The sequence below is a fragment of the Rhyacophila brunnea genome, unplaced genomic scaffold (assembly GCF_057557595.1).
Source record: "Rhyacophila brunnea isolate RB1 unplaced genomic scaffold, BYU_Rbru_1.0 scaffold_1, whole genome shotgun sequence".
Lineage (NCBI taxonomy): Eukaryota > Metazoa > Arthropoda > Insecta > Trichoptera > Rhyacophilidae > Rhyacophila > Rhyacophila brunnea.
The window spans coordinates 31,323,344-31,349,537 of NW_028232751.1; the positions used below are offsets into that span (position 1 = coordinate 31,323,344).

Consider the following 26,194-nt stretch of genomic DNA (forward strand, 5'->3'; position numbering starts at 1 on the left):
AAAAATAAAAATATGACAAACAAAACATTTAAAAAATTATCTATTATTTTCTCCGCTGTTTCGCCATGTGATGCTATTTTCTTATTTTGCAAAGTAATGCATTTAAAGCTTGATTTACTACACCAAAAAAATATTGTTAAATTTCAGGGTGCACAAAGGTTGACGACTGCTGGGCATAGTATGTCGTTTGTGGATAGTCGAGCCATGCAGTCCACGAGTGGAAATGCCAGCAGGTCTAGACCCACTCCTCAACCCCTCTCTAACGAAGACACCCCACTCCTGAAAAAAACACACCCATAACACTCAGCTCACTGCGAACACTGGGTGTGACCTTCAACTCAACCCATCTAGGCATAACAACTGCTACAATTCTGACTGTGAATTCAGTGCAATATAATAATATGACATTTTCTCAGGACAGTGGCCAATGTAAGTAATATATCACCATACCAACATACAATACTGACTTAAAATTAGTGGACTAAGATAGGACCGCATTATGCATGTGTACATTACGCGATGTATCCAAAAAATTAATTATAATCGGCAACTACTAAATTTTAAAAATGAATTTTCAACAATCAGAAACAAATTATATGTTTTAAGGAATTTTGAATGAGGAACAATAGTTGTTCTTTGTTGTACAGCTCAATAGAAGAGGGAGCCTAAGTAAATTTAGGGCAATCTGCTGTGACAATGTTTTTAGAATTCTCCATTCCTTCTTTACCATGTGACGAAAAATTAATTCGATCTCATGACTATAAGTGATGCCCTGTTTGTATTAATTAAAATGTTTATTTTATGTTTATTACACTATAATTTAATACTTATGCCCCTCTTATACCAAGTTCAAGGACAACATTTTAGTTTCAACTTGGTGTGCTTCATCTGTCACATCAAATGTTCTGTGTTTATCGCATAAAATATAGTTACATAACAAAAGACAAAATTTTAGTTTTAACTGTCAAATCAAATGTTCTACAAACACATAATATTGTTAGTCGATTTTTTTTGTATTCTAGAGATTTTATATTTGTTTTTTTAATGTTTTATAATATATTTTCATGTCAGTTAGTAATTAATGCCTGTTTCTATTCAAAGTATAAGCGATCCTACATACACACGTTTTTAACAGCTAATAATAACAGTAATAGTTCACAAATAAACCAACGCTGCTAGTAGCAAGGAGGCGGCGTGTATTGCAGTGATAGTCGTGAACCAGTGTAAGGATTCATACAAACTGAATGGGACAAATTATAAGTGTTGCTAAAAATCCGCATGTGTAAGCGCTATAAAGCTGTAGTCTGCCTGGAATATCAATGAATTTTTGGAAGTTTTCTTATCCATACAAGTTAACTATGAGCTTTATAATAACACCGGTGATATTTCAGAATGCTCTTTTTGTATAGATAGATATTATCTTGTGTCGCTTAATCTCTCCTTAATGAATTTATAAAGATGTATACTTAATAATAGTGTTTTTTTTTTATTAAGTTTCTAAGTCAGTTTTTCATATTTTTTAGTTTGAGATACTTATACTTATATATATTTTTACATTATTTCTTTGTAAAACAAACTACATACATCATAATTATAATAATAATCATAAACAAGACTGTCAAAAGTGTGAATTCACTTCAAATTTATAATGTGATTCAGTTCACATTTTGAATATTACATAAATCTAGACCAAACCTATAAATTATAACGATAATCATGGAACGTTAATTACATTGTCATAATAAGAAATGACGTTACATCATTCAAATTAAGGTGAAGCCTTTACTCAGCCTTTCTAAAAGAGGCACCTAGCGGAAAAATATGAAGCTTGCAATTTGAGACATTTTTTTGATAATTTATAATTAAAACTGTATTAATTAATAAATATGTATCTGAAAACATTAAAAAGAAAAATATTTTTTATTTTAAGTCAACGATAAACCTGCAATTTAAGAAAAATGTTATAAAATGTGAATTTGGTGCAGGGTCCCACGTTATTATTATATATTACATATTATTTATAGTCATATTTATTGTTAAATTTAGTTTAAGTTTTTTATTTTTTGTGACAGTATTTTTGACTAAATAGTTTTAATATTTTTTATATTCATTTTAAAAAATATCGATTTTTATAAAAATATAAATGTGTTACTTTATATAGGTATTACTTAGGTGTTACTGTATATAGGTATGGTCCCAATATTGAAGCTTGATTTGATATAAATAAAAAGGATTTCAAGTTATACACATTTATAGTTTTATAAAAATCGATGTTTTTTAAAATGAATATAAAAAATATGAACTATGAATTCGTCAAAAATCTCTGTCACAAAAAATAGAAAACTTAATTAATTAAATTTAATAATAAATATGACTATAAAATTTATCTTAAATTGTAGGTTTATCTTTGACTTAACTGCAAATAATTTTCAACAGTATGTGGGATGTAATTTCGGCCGCTTTACCAGTCGGAGAGCGATAGTCGACCTGTGAGCACGTCAATTTGTTTTGTGATGGCGTCGGAGGAATATATTCTTAAATCGTGTAAAGATGACTAAAAAACGTTCCGCATGTACTTGAAAAAGAAAACATCAATGAATATACTATTATTATTACGAATAACATAACATTAAAAGGACGCATGTTGAATTTTTATGACAAATTATATTTCGTTCGTCTCGCGTTATTTGCACAATCCGCGCATCGCCTAGTCACAATCTTTTTAGGCCGTGCCTCAGCTGGGGTATAGCCTTAAAATAAAAAATATTTTTCTTTTTAATGTTTACAGATACATATTTATTAATTACCTACAGTTTAAATTGTAAATTATCAAAAAAATGTCTCAAATTGCAGGCTTCCTATTTTTCCGCTAGGTGTCTCCTTTAGAAAGGCTGAATAAAGGCTTCACTTTAAGCTGCAATATTTATAATTTTTTCATGTGAATCCACACCATGTTTTTAAAATAATCAATGTAAATTAAATAATATATTGACATGTTCATTTGTCATCATGTTTACTGTGACAATGTGATATCAAATCGTTCATGCATACCTGGCTTACACAATATGTACCTAAATGTTTTTTTTTCAAATACCATAGTTATATGACATTATATATTAATTTTCATGTGTTTGTATATTTTCTACTTGAAATCTTTTGTCGTCAATTTAATTTAGTGATTATGTTTTGATCATAATTTAAATCAATTTTGTAAACATTGTACCTATATTATCTGTGTAAGCATATTTCATACATATTTATATGAGTATAAAATATATATCGAACTGTCTATAAACATTTGTCAAGAAATAGCTGTTCAATGCATTACATATAGCCAACATTGTAGGTATATCTTATCTGTATATATTCACATATTATAATGTTAGATGTTAAATATTACTGTATTATTGATTAATAATTTCATGAATTAATAATTATTCATCAATGAAATAAATTTTGTGCACTGGAAATTACAATGATTGTTTCTTTTACCAGCTTCCTCCTTCAGTATAACATAATATATTCCACTAATAACAATTAGATAGTCAGGGCTGTATCTATGGGCTGGCGAATAGGGTGATTTCCCTGGGCACCGAGGGGCCGGAGGAGCATAAGGGGTTCCAAAATGATCAAACAAAACTCAGTCACTAAATTGTTGTAAATGATAAATTAAAAATATTAAGAAACTTCAGTTACTTAACAAATAAAAGCGAAACTTTCCTATTCGAAATGGACAAATAGTAGCTGCGATTGTTTCTACACTACCAATGTTCGAGGGCCGAAAGAATGGGTATTTATTCTATGGATTGGTAGGTAACTATTTAAGATCTTGTGACTTTTGGACGGAGTGCCAATCTGACATTTCATCAGCGAATTCTCCAGAATTTTCCATTGTATATTACGAAAGGAAAAGTACCAGATATGGTCTCTAAGTCATAACACCTGAAAGTAGCTTCAGTAAAGATTGTTGTTCTGTATATCTTTATGAACTTTAATTTTTTTATTGGTTCCTCACTGAAGCTTTTAACAAGTGAACAATTACGAATATGTCTAATGAATCTGGCCAATATATTCCAACATGATTTGGGTAACACTGAGTTTGCAAGCGAAATAGTGAACTAAGTTTTGGCAAATTAAAAATAATAAAAAAATTATCTTCGTTCCTCCATTGGGCAAGAACATTTATCTGACTTGGCAATCATCTCCATAGAGAATGTTTTAACCGAAACACAAAGCTATAAGCGTACATGCAATGTGCGAAAAGTTAAATTTTAGCATAAACATATTAATTCTATATATTTAGTTGAAATGAATCAAATGAATAAATAAATAATTATGGATCGCTTTTTGTTAAAAATTTTTTAATAAAAACCACTTGCCTAGTCCAGTCATCGTGATCTTGACTGTGTTGTGTCTGAAAGCAGTAGCAAGATCTTGGGTCTTGTTAATTGTCAAATTTAGGAATCCTATTATGTTTTTAGTGTTTTGGTAGGGTTGTCGCGCAAAGTCTACCTCTTGCCCTGGGCACCAAAAGACCTTGCTATGGCCCTGTAGCTAGGTAACTTAAATATTAGTGAAATTACAAATAATTTGTGGCATATAGTAGGTTCAGCGTCAGGGCTTATATATTTTACGCCCAGAAGACATCATTCAGCATACTAGGTCAGTCTTTTCTTGTTATACTTACCCTCTGGTTTACTACGTGACATCCCTTCATCCTACAGTTACTGATACTTTTCTCTAAATAAACCACTTATATTAAATAAAAGTATCAAATATATGAACATCAGAATCTTACTAATCCTAAATTACAGAGGTCTTGCGTGTCTAGTGTTCCGGCACTATCTGAGATTTGTGATTGTGTCTCGTGCTTGCCGTAACATTTCAAGTAATTTACTACTTACCTGAAGAATTACATAACAAATTCAAGTCTCAGGGTTTATCTGCACATTTAATAAGTGATGAAATTGACTGATTGAGGGAATCTAAAATTGTGTTGAAATGCTTGCAGTTTTTGACAGATGCTGGCGATGACAGTGCGAAGGTTCTTACAAACAAATCTGCAATACTAGATGTCTCCCAGCTTATTCATTCATTAGCCTCTGTCACCATTTTTAAATATTAGTTTCATATATTCAGGCTCCTCTCAGTAGATTTCATCTGCGTCTTTGGTAAATCAATATTTTCTGGTAGACACGTCCATGCAGAATTAAAAAAAAAAAAGATTGTTAGCCATTTTCTTAAGGCTATACTTCAGTTGAGGCATAGCCTAAAAAGATCCTGACTAGGCGATTCGCGGATTGTGCAAATGACGCGAGTCGATTATAATTTAATTTGTCATAAAAAATCAACAGGCGTCCATTTAGAGTTATGTTATTATTATATTAGTAATAATAATAGTATATTCATTGTCATGTTTTCTTTTTCAAGTAAATGGGTAAAGTTTTTTAGTCATCTTTACACGATTTAAGAATATATTCCTCCGATGCCATCACAAAACAAATTGACTTGTTTACTCTTCGACTTTCTCCAATTGGCGACGAGTGAAAAATTTCGTCCCACCTACTGTCGAAAATTATTTGCCGTTTCACTTATGTATGCTCTTAACCCACTGGGTTCACGTGCTGAATCGCAATGAAAAAGCAAAACATGGACCTGCATTAGATGCACGTAATGGTATCAAAAAATGAAATAAATTTAATCGTTGGTCTGGTTAATCGGGAGTTTACAGTAATTTAATTTTTCAATGACTATCCCAATTACAGAATATTTTTTAGTCCAATTTTTACTTATTTGTTGAAATATGTAGACATTAAGTTATCATTAAATAAAACAAAATAATATTTTAAATAAGTACATTTATTGCTTAATAAACAAATGAAGACAAACAGTCTTTATGAAATCTATCTACAAAATGTATATACACACTAGGTAAAAATGATAATGAAACATGGTTACTTATCTAAAAGTCTAAGAACGATTTTTCTAGTTGACTACAATATTTATGACTACAAAACAGGAAAAAAATGTAGGTAAGGTTTAATGTCAAATATTTTATTTTTATGGTTGGGTATACAATCATGCAATTATTTAATTCTTTTATTGATAAACACAGAAATAACATTGATCTGATACATTGAAATTACTAATCTTTGACTTATTTATCAAAGATTTGGTTATAGCCTTTATTATTCACGATTCTTTGGTATATGGTAAATACATTGTTTAAGTATAAATAAGTATTCATGTGAGATTTGGTCATTCTTGATTTACACATAAATTAATTCTGGCCATCAGGCCTTGTGCGGAGCGTTATACGGCTAGAAGCGACAGCAATCCATTCATTCTTTGCACCATCAAACCATGTCAGACCAAGAGTATATTTTCCATTCAGATTAGCATGCTGACAGTGCGAGAACCACCACCCACCCTCATAGTTGCCAGCACAATGAGTATTTGATATGTCTCTATCCTTATCAATTGTTGAAAACTCCATTCGATTTTGGTACTCGAGAGCATCGCTTGCATTACCTGAGAATCCACCAACTATTAGACGATATCCGGAACTAGCTGGACCCACACTGAAGTCTGTGTAATCGGCTTGCCAGAATTTTCCGTATATATCATTCATCTCAACTCGGAGAGATGTAGAGTTATCAACAGTTAATCGATGTAGAGCTTCATTGCCAATCCAAAATTCTCCTGATGGTGAGCCAAATCCTGCAGCATACTCCTTGAAGTTACGATTGAAATCCACGGATCCATTGTTGCGTTGCTGTACTAGTGTCCAACCATCCTTACAGGCTGTTTGGACAGGTGCGCCAGGGCCAGGTGCTATAAGATAATTTCCCGCAGGTCCTTTCACAGCTCCACAACTTGCCGGAAGATGACTGACAATGTCTTCAAACTCTTCTTGCACATTTTTCAATTCCTCAAGTTCTCCCATCAAAGCTGGCATTTCATCAGGATCAGTTGAGAAGTTTTGAGCTGCGCTTGCTTCAGCCTGAAATGAATAAAATACTTTTATTAAAATTGCATAGGTGAATTAAAATTTTGGACAATCATTTTTATTCCTTCCATAAAATTTAATTTACAGAGATAATTTTTTCTTCTTTTTAGAATATCTCGAGGAACATTATATAAAATGGAGTATTGTGCAAGGGATACTAATAATAATAATACATATTGCTTTAATAAAAAGTATTTTAAAATCTAAAAAAAATTTGTAACATATTTTTTTGTCAATTCTACAATATTAAAAATATTTATGGTTACAGGCTATAAACTCATCCTCAGAATGATCTAAATAGAGTAAAGCTAAAAATTCAAATAGCTTTATATTAAATTTGTGATCCACAAATTGTATCAGAAAGAGAGGGTGTATTATGTTAAACCTATCCTCCTCAGCCGTCGGTCCTTGCACACGATGGTAGCATATTTAGCTTTAGTTTTTATGTTATTTATTGGTATAGAAAAAAAACGATTGTTAAACAGGTTGATAACTACTATGTTACGCCATCATTTTTTTCAATGTGCCTATTCTCAATTAGTTCCATAACCCTTGTCGCATAGATGCACAATCAATGGACTATAAGTTGTATCTATATTACGGCTATTCTCCACAAGGTGCCTGATGAATCGTGAATCTCCCTTAACTGTTTTCCATAAATATAATGTGAACTTTATAAATAATTAGCTGAATCACGTGTTTTTTTTGGCCGAAGTCGCGTCGTTCATCGATACACATTTTATCTGATTTACTAAAACAATAATAGATACACTTTCAATATGAAAAAAACTGTTTCTAGGCATATAATATGTGAAAATAAAAATAATTCTGACAGCAGTAACAGACAAAGAAAAGGACACGAAATTTAAATCGAATCCAAAATAAGCAACCTTTCCCGGTAAAAATTCAAAATTGAAAGGAGCAACAAACATAATTATTTTGAATAATAAAGCTTCTATCTGTTTGACCTAAATAAATTTCTGGATAAGTTCCACATACCTAGTAGTAAATAACCGCTAATCGACCTATTTGGATAATAGTCAATGAATTAATAATTAATTACCTTTGAAATGTGATCTGCCAGTTTGTAGAAATGTTGTTTAGATTGGTGCACCAAATGGTCAACAGTCTCGTTCACCTTTTGCAGAATCGCGTGGTCTAAATCAACCTTATCCACCATGTTTGATACTCCTACTGCAATAGCTTTAACTGATTGGCGAATATTTTCTTGATCCTCTTTTAGGTAAGCATTGTGTGAATTCATTTGTGCAACATCAATTCCAATTTTAGAAATCTCTTTCTGGAAACTGGGGATTGTTTTATCCACCTTGTTCTCTAGGTTTTCCATATTTTCTAGGAGCTCCAGCATGGAAATATGTACTTTATTAAAGTTGTCTACGTTAGATGTAATATTTTGAACTGCATCTGATGTTCTCTGCTGCTCGGAAATTAGATCTTGTATTTTAATGTCGTCGGAACAATATGTAGTTGTGTTCATTGAGTTGATCTTCTTCTTCAAGTTTAGCAGCTCTCCGTTAACAGTTTCCTGGGTAGAACTAAGTCTTCGATGGGCGTGAACCAAATCTTGCATTTGTTTCCGCATTAGTCGCAGGTGTCGGGATTTGTGAGGGGCCACGAAAACCTTGCTCACAGTTTCTTGTATCATGTCGTCAGGGGTGACAGATTTCCACTGCTTGGATTTCTTATTCAATGTTTTGAAGTTCATCTTCCACTCGAGTTGTACCAGTTTCAGCTGCAAATAATAAAATGGATGACATTAGTGGACCTGTTATATTATAAATTCAAAATTACATATAAATGAAATCGACATTCGTAGCAGAATTCATTCGTCAGAAAATTAATAAATACGATAAGTAGATGACAAATTCAACGATATTTTCTTTCACACAAATAGTAGAGATAATCTAGAGATTCGTTAATATTTTAGATTAGGTACCTATCTATAAATAAAATAAATTTATTACCTATCAGAAAGAAAGAATTATTATATATTATAATATATCGAAAACTAACCAATAATGGCAACATTTAGTTTTTTGAATTTGGAAATTCGATTATGAAAATCGTTGTCATAAGTGCAATAAATCGTTTACACTTAGTAATAAAGTTGTATCTACTACTTAGGTTGATGATCACTTTTTCTTAATATAGTATTTATTTTACCTTTCATTCCTAACAAAGGCTAACAATTAAATTGTAAGTACCAATATCCAGAGTTTATTTAAGAACAAATAAAATGTATTGAGTAATTTATAAAGTTTGAATAAATTCTATATGAAAATCTCACTGAAACGTTGATATCTTTTATCATGGTGTAAATGCATTGTATTATTGATTTAATTTAATAAAACGCAAAACTTTTAGAACTTATTTATTCCACTAAATTGATTTATTTATTAAAACTGGAATGTGCTAAAAAAATTTGCGTTTAATAAATTAAATCAATAATAAAACGTTGATAAATTTATGTAATAAATGAGAAGCTTATAAATTGTTGTTATAAAAATAAGAAAAATTGATGTGGTTCTATTATCAAATGTGGATTATGCGCTCTTGAGGATATAACTTCGATCCCTGACAGCATTAATCAATAGAAAAAAGTTTGAGAATTTACATTTTGAATTTTATATAGATTGCTATCAATCTTCTGAAGAATTAATAATCAAATCAATAAACGATTTGGAGGAACGTTGTTCAACAGAACGTGTGAAGCCTATTAATTAATTCTAAATTATTCTATTTAATTCTTTCACAATAATTGGGAATTTCGTAAATCATTAAAAAACTAATTTCCACAAAATCTGCCTGTTTGGACCGTGCTCAGTATACACAGATAATTGCACTTGCGACAGATTTACAAACTCAATTGAAAAATATTAATAATCTTCGCGAATCATAATATGACAAAACGATAGCTGCGTATTGATTGATCATTTTGTTTCGCCACGTCCTTCATTCCTGAGCAATGCAGCAACTAATTAAGGAAATGTTAGAATTCAAATAGGTATTACTTATTATTTCGCCTAAGTTCAATAATTTATTCAGTAGACAATGCCAATTATTGACGACCGATTTTATGTTATGATTCAACGGAATGGAAAGTTGATTGGGTCCAGGCATGCACATAAGGGTAGGTGGGGGTGGTTCTGGTTCCGGACCCCAGGAACGAAAAAATACTAATAATCTAGGTGAATGGAGTATTATTTCTTCTTCATTTTTGTTATGACCTCGTAACTGATGATAGTGACATCGATTATTTGGCTGTCGAACAGCCTTCTCAACGGATTGCCCCCTTTTTCAGCATTCTACGCCAAGCTTGTGTTAGTGGAACTCACGAATTAATGAAATCATCTGAGTTATCCAATGTTTGCTGTACTACCTACTCTGATGCAGAATATCTAAAAGACAAGACAGCACGGACGACACAAACATACACTTTATTAATTATGACCGTTAGGCCATGCGGATTCGATAACCACTCGTGGATTCGACCTGTCTCAGTAACTTGTAGGTGAACCCCCTTAATTATAGCTGCAGGTCAGGTGTTATTAGCTGGACCTAAAATGCGAAGTGTCTGGGTATGGGTAATGTAAATGGAAAAGTGCGGGTTGAAGCGACGAAAAGCTATAAGTAGAAGGAGGGGTAAGTGTGGAAATCAGTGGCAGTATATTTTTTTCGAAATCGATCCCCCAAACCATTTTTCTTTGTGCGCGCCTGATTGGATCAATATTATATATGAGAGATTTTATGTTTTTTTTGCTATCTTGGTATACCAACATTGCATAATATATTTGAATTTACTAACACTTGCAATTTTTGAAATATAAACTGATAAATATTACGGTCACACTCAATAGTTAATAGTATCGGATAGGTTCACAATCACATCCGACGGTTACATGTAAGTTGTACGAATCGAATTACATTTCACCGTAGCACAGTTCACCGTCAGCTTTCTTGTTAGAATGAGATGACCGTATACTATACGGTCATCTCTGATTTTGGCAAAATTCATGAATGAAAACCTATCGTAACATAATCTAACAGATAATCCAGTATATGTATCGGCTATTTTCAAAATTTGTTTTCCGCTGGCTTCCTGTAAACCGACAAGAGCCGTGTTTTATTTTAACATGAATTTTATCCCAGCACTCTAATACGACCGAAAGAGGTTGGACGGTCTTATTAATACGACCATATATTTCCGATACACCATTTCACGGTGAAGTGTGATACGGCGAACTGCGTACGTACAAATTTCCGGACACGACATCCGACGGCGGCCATTCTATAATTTTATTATTTTTAATAGGCTCGATTTCATGAAATGTTGCTTGCCACAACAACGCTCCCGATACAATGTTTCGTCTATATTAGACGATTGGTCAGATAACGTAGATACTTATATGCATACATTGATACTCATTCGTTTGAATAGAGACATCCCTATACACAATTCTTTTAATTAAAACGACACAATGCCGGCATTATTTATTTCGGAGTACACGGTATCGAAGTGTCCAGAGCCGTATTATGTAATATACATACAAACTGGTTACGTGCTTTATATTACATAAAAAATGTTTTCCCGTTTATTGATTAACTGGAGTTTTAAATAAAACTTTACTATTGGTGATATACGCGAATTTTAAGTAATATTAAAATAAATCTTTATTTTGATGATGGCTTTATAGTCCGAAACAGCTGTTCATATTTTCTGTTAAAAGCTGTTACTACTGATAAATATTTTTTACGGCATATAAGTATTAAAATTATAACAACATAAAATACATTGGTGGTTGGTTATCAACATTAATTACAATAAAACACAACACAACTAATTCCACTTACTTAAATAAGTGGAACTGTAGTGGAACGATTTAACCTTAAAATTGCGCAGATTGCGATTTATTATATTGTGCACGAATTACATAGGTACTTACGGTAAATTTAATTATTGATACTATTATTAGTTCCGACTGCTCTTACATGAAGCCTATTGCATCATTTTCTCTTGCTATGTGTCGCTCTAACTACGACATATTTTCTGTCAAATCTATCGAATATGTTGGTCGTATGTTTATAGTATGTACCACATATTATTGTGTTTTATTTTAATCAATACAATGCGTTTCCACTAAGAATTGCCGTTTAACACAATAAAAAAACATAAAGGTTATCAGATGGCAATGAATATTTTTTGAGGTTATTAAGTTATATACATAGGTGATACATAGAATATACTATAATCTTATTGTTTTTCTTAGTTAAATGAACCACTAAGTATTTTAATATATATTCATTAGAGCCCGATAGATGACTTAAAATTATTACATAATTGTTAATTAGTATTCATAATATATAAAAAAAATATTTAATACTTTTATATTGTAGGTATATTCATAAAATATCAAATCCAGCTCCATGTTAATTAAATAGAATTAAACCGGAGATTGATTGCAAAATCGTTTGTATTCATCAGCCGTCATGTTTTTTTTTTTTTTTTAATATTGTACGACTAATATTAAACATGATTTATATAAATGTAATGGTGTTAAGGACATTTTATTTCGCTTTATCTGTCTGTTTAATTTGCAGTCCTTAATGTACTAAAATGTTTTTTGCGATTATCTAAAAGTGCCGGATATGGAGAAAGACAAAACTATTCTCCGAAAAGTGACAAATCAGCAAAAAAAAATGTTTCAAACAGACAGTGTAGCGAAAGTTCGACCTAAAACAAAAACCGTGCTGCCCTCCTAAATACCTATTACAGTGAGTAATCAAACACCCCTAGTCAAAGCGTATCATTATTATTAGATTTACTTCATTACATACTATATTAAAATTTGCCACTATATGGTAAGAACGCCAACACATACTTAGTTCTAGCCAGACAGCTAGATCCGATAGTTTTCTATAAATATCACGAATTACCTACCAACTTATTAAACTTTACTGTGTGAGCGAAACGCGTTTCGTATAATATTTTTAATATGTGGTGAATACCAATAATTTATGATAAATAATTAATATTGTAATATATTATTCATCAATTACTAATAAGTAAACACTGAATTTTTAAAAAACAAATAAACTGATTATCTTCGAATTCGGACCTGGATGAGTTTCACTTTTTCGTTTCAGCGCTGAACTTCGACGAATGTACGAGTATATAATATATTATATTATACAACACACATGGATATAGTCTTATTCGTTGGGAATATAACATGGAATAAGTAGGTACTTATTATTTTACTAGTCATTGAGTGACAAAATCCACTCTGGTGAGTTTTTCTGCTTTAAAGAAATTACAAAAAAAACTGTCTTTATTATTCATACCTACTTTAATGATAAGTACCTATATACTATATTATTTTCTCATCATTTTAACTGATATCAAACGATTGTGACAAGTAGCCCGATTTGCAAGAAATGTCATTCAATTTAGAAAAGAAAGGTTTTAAAAATATCCAAAGCAGGTTTTGTAAAATTTCCGGAGAAGGTTTTGTGACTCGACGGCTCACATAATATTATGATGGTATGTTGTGAGTATGAAATTTAATGCAGTAGGTAGGAATCGGATCGATCTCAATTCAATTTTCAACAAGCTGTGATATGTTAATTAATTGACATAATATGTATAAGTATATAATATTAAAAATAATACTCGTACTTACATAATATATGTATTTTAATTTTAAAAAAGAGTCACCATGGGCTACGCACCTCAGGGTCTTGCATAATGTACGGTCACTGCATTTTACACGTGAAAGTAGGTAGTGTTACTGCGTTAAGCAAGTCATGTTTCACGAAAGGAAAACACTGAACCTGTATGGTGTATACCAGTATGCCATACTGACAGGAAAAGACAGAGGATAGACGGTGGACAGAGAATGCAAAGACCCAGATTGAGTTTTAGTTTCGTCGATGAATAAATGTGTTAAATAAGCTTTAAATTTCAAAGTTTGGCTATGTAACTTTACATAAGAACAAAGTTTATTTATTTAATAGCTTGAATATTATAAAATTTCATATATTATAATAAACTGTACGCGTTTAATTACAAGGAAGCCGTATAGAATAATAATATTATGTATATACACCGATGCAGGGAGAGAAAACCCTGTACTGTTTTCAAAACAAATTAATTATCCTATGAGGCAATAGCGGAACTTTGAAAGAACTTTTCAAATGTAAAGTATCATTTACTTCGTATCTCCGAAAGAAATGTAATACAACAAAAGTGAGTTCACGATAAGTTTGCACTACTATAATGCCCGTTATAAGAAATTTAAATGAAAGTAAACTGCTATTGAGAGAAAATATTATTATTTTTTTTAATTGGTTACCATTTTACTGTTGTATAAAGACGAATCTTTTTTATCATTTCGCTACACACATTACCATCACTTTAAAATAGTTATAATTAGGTACGCATATATAAAAATTGTAAAATGAGCCCATATCCGGAAAACGAGCGTTCTCCTGAAAACGGCGTTAAGAGATATTGGCAGTAAAACATTTCAGTTACGGATAAACAGCGTGCAACACGTGGTCAGTTTAGACTGTCTACTGCCACCTCTTAGAATATCAACATAATATTTGGTAAGTGCATGCATAGGTGTATGCCGCGTAATTTAAACCGATTTACCAAAAAACAGCGTTATCACGATAACGCTCGTTTTCCGGATATGGGCTCAAATTATATTCGTAGTATAATAATTTAAGTATATATTAATAAAATAAAGTGATTGCTTGGTTATTTAGATTTCATAAAGAAATAAACGTATTGATAACATTTAAAATTTACTGTACCTACGTAATCAATTAGGACTATTGGTGTTCATTTGTGTCGGCATCGCCGCGTTGCCTTTTTTAAGTCACGCCGCATGGCATTATTAAAAACAAACAATTCTTTTAATACCGCCGCGGTAAATAATATTCCATTCACCTCAATAATTTGTGATTGGTTTCCTTCTCTGTGCGGGATCCAGACCCGACGGCCCCTCCGTCTTATTGATTATAATCAGTCAATAATGTACTATACTTATCAATCACTTATCACAGTTTATTGTTAATAATATAATAATATAATAATAATATGAAAATACATTATTTAATTATTTTGTGTTTTCGTTTTTCAGTGTAATGATGAAAATAATAGTCCCGTAGGTATTATGTACTCTCTTCATATCCATAATGTCATTACTCATTACTGAGGATTATAGGCATTGACAACAATCTCCTTCCATCTAAAGCGAACTTACGCTGATCTTTTAGCTTCGGCTATTGTTAATTCAGTAAATATAATATGAAAAATGAATAAGTTATTGTTCCCATTGATAATTAAGTATACTCCTTAAATGGTATAGTCAAGTGTCATTTTGGAGGTAATAAAAAAGCATGGGAACATCGGTTTATTTGGGACGAACTTTCTTATTGAAAACTTGTTAATTCGTAGGCAGGTGGTATGGACTTACTGAAAGTAGACGAATACGGACAATACAATTGTAACTGGTCGCTCTCAGGTGGCAGGTGGCATTGAATTGAAATTATGCCTTGTGTAATAATGAAGACCGATGGCGAAATTGTGAAGTTGTTGGATAACATATTAAACATATAACTACTGCATCCAGAAAACCAACATAAACATATGAATAACTAAAAATAATACAAACTTTACAAAACAATGATCTGCGTTTCTAGAACAAGTGGGATAATATAACATAATATTATTATAATGTTATTTCGTAGAAATCTGTTTCAATAGGTACTATAGACGTTATCGTAAAAGAATTGTTAGCTGCGATCAAATTTTGACGAAAAAAGGTTATATTTTTACGTTTTACGTTTAAACTGTATAATTAAGAACTAAATATATAAGAAATAATTTGCATGGATCATAGACGGATCGATAGCTTAGAGACCAAAGCACTTACCCGGAAAGTGAAAGAAGTGAGTTCGAGTCCTACTCGATCCAACTTGTTTTTAGATTTTTCTAATACGAGTAAGTATGTATATTTCTAATGTTATTTCTATAGGTAGTGTGTTTTGTTTCCTTATTAATTAAAAAAAATGCATTATTATTTTTTTGATTGATTAACATTGTATGTCTAATTATTTTATCCCTAACAATAATGGTCACAAGAGATGAAATCGTAGGTATTGAAATGATCCAATTAACTTTTAGTTTGAATTCATATTTTTATCATCTCTACATTAACCCTTAAAGCTCGTATGTCTAGCAGGACTAGACATCGTGTTGCTTACGTGTGCTCTTATGTCGAGTTCGACTTGACATTCATTGATATTATACAGAACATTTTGAAAATCAATTGACATTAATATAATGTTTAATATTGCCTTTGCCTTTGATTATCTAATTCAATTACATACTTATTATGTTTATTCTTTAAATTATTTATAGAGTTGGTTGACTGCATATATATCAAAGAATGTAAAAAGTTAAAAGACATAGGTACAATACATAATTAATTTAAAATCTGATTTTTTAGTATGTTATAAATTTTAATAATCAAGATGAATATTCCGCCACCCTTAGAAGCCAATACTGTGTAAGAATGAATGACTGGGGTGTGTGCATAAAGTTTTTGAACAAAGGTGTTTGATAATATTATAGCTAGACATTGTGTTTGAGCTTTTGTTTAATATAAAGCTATTCTTGCTTGCCCGGTTCAGTAAGTTGTGTTCTTGTGTGTTTGGAATAAAATAATACAAGTTATAGTTAATGGAATCCGTTTCGTTCATCGATTCCGCTGATTTTTAGAGAAAAATCAAAAACCTCAGAAACTCTGAAAGCAAATTAGATCCCGTATCTGACAGAAACCACGCTAACCAACCAATTGCTAATAATAATAATAATAATAATGACCATGTGAATGCTTATAATTGTGCGAAATTGGTATGCTTACAAGTATTAATATACCTATTGTTATTTACCTTTAAACATAGGTACATGACATAATCGATCTTTTGAATAAATAATGAGAATTTGATCTATTATTAATTGATTAACACACCTACTAGACGGCGCTGAATGTGTGACAGGAATGTCTAGGAGAAACTGTATCTACATATCGGATTTTGACAGCTCGTTCTATGCCCTTCATACAAGAAATAAGTTTTATTATTATTATTATTATAGTTCTGGTGGCTTTGTTGTGATGAACGTGGAAAATCATTTCAGATAATATTAAGAATTTATTGATAAGGAACTTATTAATTATTAATTACTAATCAGCTCATGAGTCGGATTTCAAAGTCATAAGCAAATATAATCAATAATGAAAGACAGACATAAGCATCCACATTTTAATTAAGTTTATATAAGAAGAATACAATAATATATTCATATACATAGAGTGACAAAATCCGCTTTGACGACTTATTCTACTTAAGAAAATAACCACAAAAACCTACCTACTACGTATATATTTTACAATTTTATTTTCTCAACATATCTACTGACATAAAACACTGTAGACAAATACTTAATTTCTCAGGTAAATTAATTGTCCATGTTTTAAAAACGTTCAGAGCGGTTTTTGCGACTCCATGACTCATTATGTATGTGATGATAACTTATATCTACCATGTAAGTATATAATCACTTTAATAAGATTTAATATTTTCATAATATAATTTCTTCTACATAATAAAATTTTTAATTTTCAATAAGCATTTTAAATCTGTCTAGAATTAATAAGGTTTGTGGTGATAATTTGTATTCACTGCAAATTTATGACTCATTATATTGGCATCATACGTACAAGGAATAAAATTTAGTTGTAAAACTTTATAGCAAAACAAACGATATGGATATACCTACTTTATATTTAAATTCACTTGATTGAGTTCATAAGTAAAAACCTTCATCCTATTTTCAGATATGTTCATTATGTTTTTAATGTGTGGGATAACCTACTAATGCTTCTACAAAGAATTTACAGTTAACAACATTGAAGTAAATATTGTGCTTCCATACACAATATATAACGATGAAGTATTTCTACGAACATACTGATATTCCTAGAAACAATAATTTTCCTGTAAACGATGCTGGAAAACCCAAAGCTAAATAAAACCTCTGCATTTGAAAAACTTTCTAGAGGGTTGAACGTCGAAAATTTATTCAAAAATGTACATCTACCGAAATACCCACACCAAGTGGATTTAATAATTATGTACATAGTTACATGCAAACAATTTTATATAATTTCTCGCCCATGCATGAAATTTAATCGGTAATATATTCATTTTAATTATTACTGCTTGAGTGCAATGGGTTAATAAGGGTACCAAATTGCAACCTACCTGTAAAACTTTGTAACGTGAAAATAAAACTCAATGAAATACATAATACGATTGAAAATAATCTAATTGCAATATACTTTCAATTATTAAATCCACGATTATGTAGGCAATGTCAGGTAATTTTTTGGATCATTTAATATTTAAAAAAAATAGTATATTATATTATAATCGTTTGTGCAGTCAATAACATAACACAATACTGAAGTAAAGGTGTCAGGTTGTTTAATAATATTATTATGTAGCGACAAATCAAAGCGTAAAAAGGTGCCTTTACTCAAACATTTTTTTTTTTAAATTTTAGCACTATACTAGGTAGCCGTGTAACAATTACATAACACCCAGGTTTTGAGAAAAACACATATATTATATTGTATTGTGATCTTATTAAGAATCGAATTCGGAGCGGCCGAATGAAAAGCCAGTGCTTACAATTACGAAGAATTTTGATGGCCCGTATACCGGGATATTGTCACTATTTCCATAAGATCACCGCATGGAGAAATTCACATATTATCTCCTTTTCGACTTAGCTGATGCGTGGTACTATCTTATTTAAAGTATGTCTTTCTCAAAATTACTATCGTACGATTTTTCGGAAGGGAGGGAGCTTCGGCTAAATGTTTACATAAAAAATACAACTGTTGTGTGAAGTTTTGGGAGCACCTCGTAGTGGAAACATTTATGGGGTGGCAATTCTACGAGAGCAGGTAAGTGCAAACTTGACTTGAATGTGAAAGTTTCATGCTGCGCTTTATTATGTCGGAGACATTTTCCAGAAGCCGTGAGCAGCCAAATTAGTTGCTTAATACAAGGAATACCCGCGGAGCGTCGCCTCGCTACTAACAACTCATAGAGACGCGTCAGAAAGGAATTTCAGTCTCCTGTTTCCATCCACCTCGCCAGCAGGGGGGGGGTGGAACCGAGAGGAGCTAAATTGGAAATTTACACTCTCAAAAGAATTTGGTAGCGTAATTAAAATTTTCGCACCGTGGAGTGTTCTCGGCTGAGGAAAGTGCCTTTAAATGAATATTTTTAACGCAGACTATTTGTCATAAAAGATATAAATGGAGCGGCCGAAAATGGATGGCCGGGTGTTTTATTCTGTTGTATTGGGTACCATGACCGGTATATTATAAGAAAACATTTATTTCGAAAAGCATTTCACCGAGCAGTAATTTGTACGAATTTTGTTCCAAACGATTGAATTAGAAAATTTTACATTGCTTAGTAACGAATTTTTAATAATAATTTATGGTAAGTACTATTTACGACACGAGTATTTACTTGAGAAGGCGTGTGACTCGAGACTTTTTTCCACGACGGAGCGAGTTCTGTTAGTTTGAAACTCACGATAATTTTGAATCACGTGAACATAGAAAATTATGTAGGTAGTTATTATTTTTAGCTTAAGAAAAAATTGACATTATAAATAATATATATATTCATACCCAGTAAACCGTTCGTAAAAATGCGTAAGAACCGATTAGTCAGTCCAGTTCTGAAGTGAATATGGAAAAAATATATTGCATTATTATTATATTACATCAATTATAATTACATATTTACCAAAGATATCGATAATTGTTGTCATAGCTATTATTGACTTATAGGTGAATATTTGTCTTAAGTGTTTTAGAAAATAATGGGGAAGAGGGATGGGTGATTAAGATTATTAAAAACAGCTGCCTGTCACTTCTTTATTTAGCACTGTATGTGTAAATGCCGTGTCCACACTGGCAACGAGTTGCTGGCAACCTTGTTAGATTTTACGATAATTATGATAATTATCACAAAATTTCTTAAGCAATTATTATAATTATTGTAAAATTTAATGAGGTTGCCAGTGTGGACGCGGCATAATGCAATGGGTTCAAATGATGTCGGTCATATTAAACACGTACAATTTTTGTTTAAATTTACATAAAATCTTATAAATTTTAATTGGGTACATTTGGCATTTCTTCGTCAACAAAGTATATCTAATAAATATATATTTATATAAATTTATTATTATGATTGTTATTCGGGTGTGTGGGCGTTTGTCGTTGTTGATATATTATGTTAGGTGTACTAAACTATATCCATGCCTTTGTAAATACTTGATATATCTATAAGATACATACGATTTATAATATAAATGACACAGTATAAAAGAATATTCATTCATAAGTAGAGCAATGCTGGCCATATTGGCATGAAAAATAGTTATTAGCTATTTACCCAACCCGCTGAGTCCAATGAATGAAAGAAACAACATCCATTTTTTTTTTGTTTAACCACGGGTGTGATTTCTATACAAGGCCTACCAATTATTAGGCAAACGTGGGTGCGAAATAGGATAGACTACATTAATGAACTTACATAATATACGGGTAGCCTAATGCCCTAATACAACAAAGCATTATTGTTTAGAATAGACTAAACAATCACAAAAATACCGCATGACACTTTTCAGTGCTCCAATAATAATAAAAATATATTGCTATTCAAACATTACGAACAATATAAGTACTGATCTCTAGTTTTAGTTGAAACTATTTTCAATAATCCTATTTTCGATAAAAATTGGACTATTAGATTTTTTAGAAAATGAAATGAAAATTAATTTCTAACGATTTAATATGCACATGAATAAACAATGTAATATTGGCGCTATAAATTAATGATTATGTAATGTGCCATAACCTTCTACTGCGGAGGGCTGTCAATGTCCCTATACATAGACAATTATTGGTAAACGAGGTAGCATTATTATGTCAGCGGGAACACAAGCCACCTAAAATTAATTCTTCCTGCCAAAAGGGCTTAAGAAACTTACCAATAAATTGATCTATGAATAATAAATAAGTGGCCCAGGTGCATGGAAAATTATGTTAATAATCCTTCAAACTTGTGACAGTAAGCTGACACTTGAACCCACTCGAAAGCAAGGTAACCATTTAAATTCGTATTAATAATGTAACAATGTTAAATCAAAATAGGTTGTAGGTTGAGGATATAATTAATTTTAGCAGTAAAGTTTTAAAAAATCTGCCATCGTTGTTTTCGTATAATATATTATATTATAAAGTAAATTAATAAATAAAATGAAATGAGTCAGTTTGTATACATATAAATATTTTATAATAATATGCAGGTATTTTATACAAATAAAGCCGGATAATTATTTCGTACTTTGTAGACTGGCAACTATAAATGATCGTTAACTTCATTAATAATTATTATTGTAATGTGTATGTAGTAGATACAAGCTATACACTAATTTAGTTTAGTAGTTACGGTATGTCAGTGGCGAGGGGTAGAGGTAGGCTGTTAATATTCAACATTAATAGTGCACACTAAACTTTGTTAGTTATACTTATTTGTTTTCATTGAACTAAGAATACAAATTGCAGATGGTGTTGGTTAGTTTTAAAAATTCATTAAATCCTGCCTAACCAAACCATAATCGATAAAAAATATTCTTCTGTCTCTAAAATTATGCCATTAAACCATACCTACATAATTTTAGATACTTTATAGATACTTAAATGAAAATTTTAAACTATTATCTACTATGGCTTGGATTAGGAAGAGTTTAATTGAATTTTAAAAACTATCTACACATTGTAATAAGTATATAAGATTGCAATACAGAAGGAAAATGTCAATACCGGTTTTTCAGTTTTTCTTATTAAATACCGGTATTAATACCGGTATTCGTTAAAACATTAAAAACAGAAGTAATTATCAATGAATAGGTATTGCTATTAATCTCTTTAAAACAATATTTTAGCGAAAACCCACCTACCTACATGTATTATGTTGACATCTAAAAATATATTGTATTGATCATAATATTGTAGAACTAGTGATTTTTACAAATAATTTTAATATATTGATAATTTAAATTAGTGTGGACTATTTATGTTGGATCTTAATAGCATACCTCCCACCCGTCGCCACTGCGGTATGTGTAACTAACTGGCATAAAGCTTCGAGTTCAATTTCTATCCAAGATTAAATTGTATGAATCTAAAAGTCCGGTTGAATTTTCGATTGAAACCAATTTGTGGTCAGAATTTGTTGTTAACTTTTGTTTTCTCTTTAACTGATTTTTTTTAAATATGAGGCGAACGAGTAACAATCAATCCTCGTAAACCCTTGTCAAAAAAACTGCCATATTGTTAATACGGGATGTCAGTATAGCGGGACCTTTCGCAATACGGTATCTGGAAAGTTTGAAGCCTATGATGATAAATTATTGTGAAAATTCCATAAGGAATTAATATTTGGACGCGGAGGTAAAGTGGATTAATTTGAAACAGGCTACTTTTTGAGTTGAAGCAAAAAATTAAATTATTTCGTTTAAATCGGATGCGATTTCTATTGAAATGCCTATCATGGTATATATACCGTAACGCAATACGCATAAATAATATTCACAAACAAACAACTAATGGACGAACATAATAACAGGTTACTGAATGGGCAACCGGTCGCAGGGCCACTCGGGTCCCAATCCAAAATTTCCGCCCAGTCCGAATATAAAAATATTTTTAAAATGGAGAAACATAAATAATGTAAGTAGATGAAATCATTATCTTACTGTCAAGCGATTTTTTTACTAAATTCATACATTAGAATAATGGTCCTTCGCTATAAACAAACAATTACAATTTCGCAGAATAATGTCTATTATGAAAGGCCGCTGAACCGCTATTGAGACTTCGAGAGAATAGTCCTTGGTTTATTTGTATACAATTATGATATTATAATATTATGTTGTTAGTCATATAGATCGGACATCTTAAACTCAAGATATCTCTTAAAATATCATAGGTTAATTCTTCGATTTTCCACCCTTTGATAAGTCTCACCTATAGGTAGTATGGAACATTTATGCATATACAGTATTTTAACATTTGATTCAATTTACGTAATTTGTAACATATATTTTCTGTGTATTTTGTCGCCCTTTAAATCTTGCCACACGGGTGCTGCGCACCCCCAACACCCCTGCTTGGCGCGTCCCTGATGGGTCAGATATGTCGCTGGATGAGTCTACATATAAGTGGTATTTAAGAGGTTACTATACTGCCTTAAAATCAGTCAGCTAGATGAAATTTTGTGGAAAGAAGAGACAGTGAAAGAAGTCAAAGAAGTCAGGTGGAGAAGGGCTTTCATCTAGCACTGGATCCGCTGATGCTAATGATAATGTAAAATTTACATAATAAGAAGCTTGATAAAAATGAATATCAATTAGATAATAATTATTTTTTAATATAAGTGGATGAAAATGATACACAGTCTTTCTTTGACAATACTTTATCACTTTTGATATCCAGTTCCAGGTATTCATAATATATCAACATAATATAACATTGTAATGATTGAGATATGTGTGTAAAATTGACAACAGGTGTATGCTGTCTCAGTAAATAAATAAAAAAAACGATCACCCAATAAAAACAATATTACTACGTATCGTATTTATTCATACATTTCACATAATGGGTTTTTTGCAAAACTTTTAAATATGCATACCTGTTAAAAATATATATATAATTCCCTTATTTACACTCTTAGCACACTTATTTTATTAGTATTATCATGGTTCATGACATACCTATTGAGATTTTTTTAAAACAATGACAAATAAATATAAAATATCAGACAATATAACAAAAATAATGCAGCATAATATTACATTTTATTTTTATTTATGGGTATTTAATTCTAGTCTCAGAGATTAATCTTTGCCATTCCGTCGGATTTCTTTTTGGCCACTCGCTTCTTTAGAGGGGTACGTGAAACGTTCTGGAAACACTGTCATAAAGTATTATATATTTATAAAATAATATAAAATAACCAAGGTCAAATTGTAAAAAAACTAACATAAAAGTTGACTAAACTAAAAAAGGGAGAGATTAGAAAAAGTTTTTAGTTTTTAATACACCTTTCTAAAAGATTTATGAGTTTTATCTGGAGGAAAAGAAAATATCAAAAAATTGTTTCATATTTAAGACAGGTTTTCTTTTTGTCTGGAGATTATGTTATAAAATTTGTTATTTAGCATTCGCTTTGTTGAAGTATATATAACTAACAAAATAGGCATCACGTTTCTTTAAATTCTCATTAAAATACCAACGATTCTATTAATACATAAAAATATTAAATGTATTCACGCATCTGTCTATTTCGTGTAAACAGCAACTTCCGAGAATAATTTCATTGATCATGTGAAATCAAAGAATGTATGTATGTATTATTACTGGATTGTATGTTTAATAAAAAACCTTATAACAAAGGTATATTTTTAATATCATAAAATGGTTCAATAATATGTTATCTATTTTTATAATGGGTTGTGTTATGGGGTGGGGGCTAATTAAATAAAAGTATAATATCAGTCTTTATAAAAGCAGTCCTTGGTATTGGATGTAATGAATAAGAGGCGCTTCACGTGGCTCGGACGTAATATTGTGTTACGGATGCTGCCAGAAAGTGCGACATTCCGCACACGTGTGACACAAGAGACAGATTCCGTCACCCTGGGCAACCCTGGCGCTGCAACGGTGCAAACTATCTACGCTATATAAGTAAACATTGAATGCAGCCGAATGTAACCCGTCAAAGTATTATTCTTTTCATCGACACGTCCTGCGTATCATTGGAGTATTTCACCTACCGATTTTCCCGTACGACATAGATAAAATAAATCATATTTAGGTATATTAAGGAAAAAATATAGAATTGGATGGAAATATCTAGAAATTGGAGAAGATTGACGATGAACCGGTATATTATCGATAACACACATTTAGTGAGTTAATACTGTCTATACATTGATTACACAAAACTACAACATCTCGACCGTATTATGAGAGGATAAATTTACAGCGCACAGAACAGATTTATAAATAGAATTCCGATAGCCTATTCCCCAACACACTACATTTTGACGCAGTTTTTACATGTGCGAGTGTCCTATGAAAATAAACACACATTATAGACATTCAATAGCGTATGTTATCTTTAAATACACCAATATTGAAAGAGCATCAGGGCATACACCGAGAGCAGGTGACATCATGAACGACAAGCATATTCTTTACACGCGTTTAAGTTTATCCCATATCCCGGTTGCCTGTTAGTCCACACCAGTTAGGTATTTCAGTTCCCATTATTTCTGAGTTCCCTGGTATAGCATTTACTAACTTGTTATCCAAGGAAAGATCAATGGTAAAAGTAGAAGAGAACGACGCCGTAATACGTGGCTTAAGAACATCCGTGATTGGTACGTGTGTAGATCCACCGAACTGTTCCGGGTAGCTTATGATAGAGCAAACATCGCCCTTATGGTGACAGACCTCCATTAGGGGATAGTACGATAATAAGACGAAGAATAAATATTGACAAAAAAATGACTTAATGATGTAAAAATACGTAATTGTTAAATTAAGTTTTATCACAAATAATGGGGACCGTTTAGTCGAAAACTCGATTTTACAAAAGATACACGATTTTATCCTATGAAAAAATAAAATGTTAAAAGGCTTAATCCACTAATTGCGACAAAATGCCGAAACTTTTGCGAACAGGCAGTATCCCAAAATTTACAGTATATAATTATGACTCAGCCAAGTACCTACCTATTTGTCAAAAAGTTTAAATGAATTAATAATGAATTCGTCAAATTAAAATTTTTAAAAATGTTTTTAAGCATTTCGCTGCGTGTACTATTTTTGCTATGTTATGAAACAGGTGATAGGTACCGTAGCCATGGTCATACTATTTATGTCCTATAAATATACTTTCCAAACTATTATTTCAATAATTGCGTTT

General features: G+C 31.2%; 2 protein-coding genes across 2 annotated transcripts in view; one reads left to right on the plus strand and one right to left on the minus strand.

The window, feature by feature from the left end:
- Atg9 (autophagy-related protein 9) overlaps positions 1 to 935 on the plus strand; it is a 41,231-nt gene extending 40,296 nt beyond the window's left edge. The window contains exon 16 of the mRNA XM_085943072.1: positions 148 to 935. Within this exon, the coding sequence (XP_085799198.1) occupies positions 148 to 300 (153 nt within the window). The 3' untranslated portion in view covers positions 301 to 935. The remainder of the gene's footprint in view (positions 1 to 147) is intronic.
- Positions 936 to 5,847: 4,912 nt separating this feature from the next.
- LOC147079676 (protein scabrous-like) overlaps positions 5,848 to 26,194 on the minus strand; it is a 151,409-nt gene continuing 131,062 nt past the window's right edge. The window contains exons 3-4 of the mRNA XM_085943081.1: positions 8,073 to 8,762; positions 5,848 to 7,003 (exon numbers count right to left, since the gene is read on the minus strand). Of these exons, the coding sequence (XP_085799207.1) occupies positions 6,281 to 7,003; positions 8,073 to 8,762 (1,413 nt within the window). The 3' untranslated portion in view covers positions 5,848 to 6,280. The remainder of the gene's footprint in view (positions 7,004 to 8,072; positions 8,763 to 26,194) is intronic.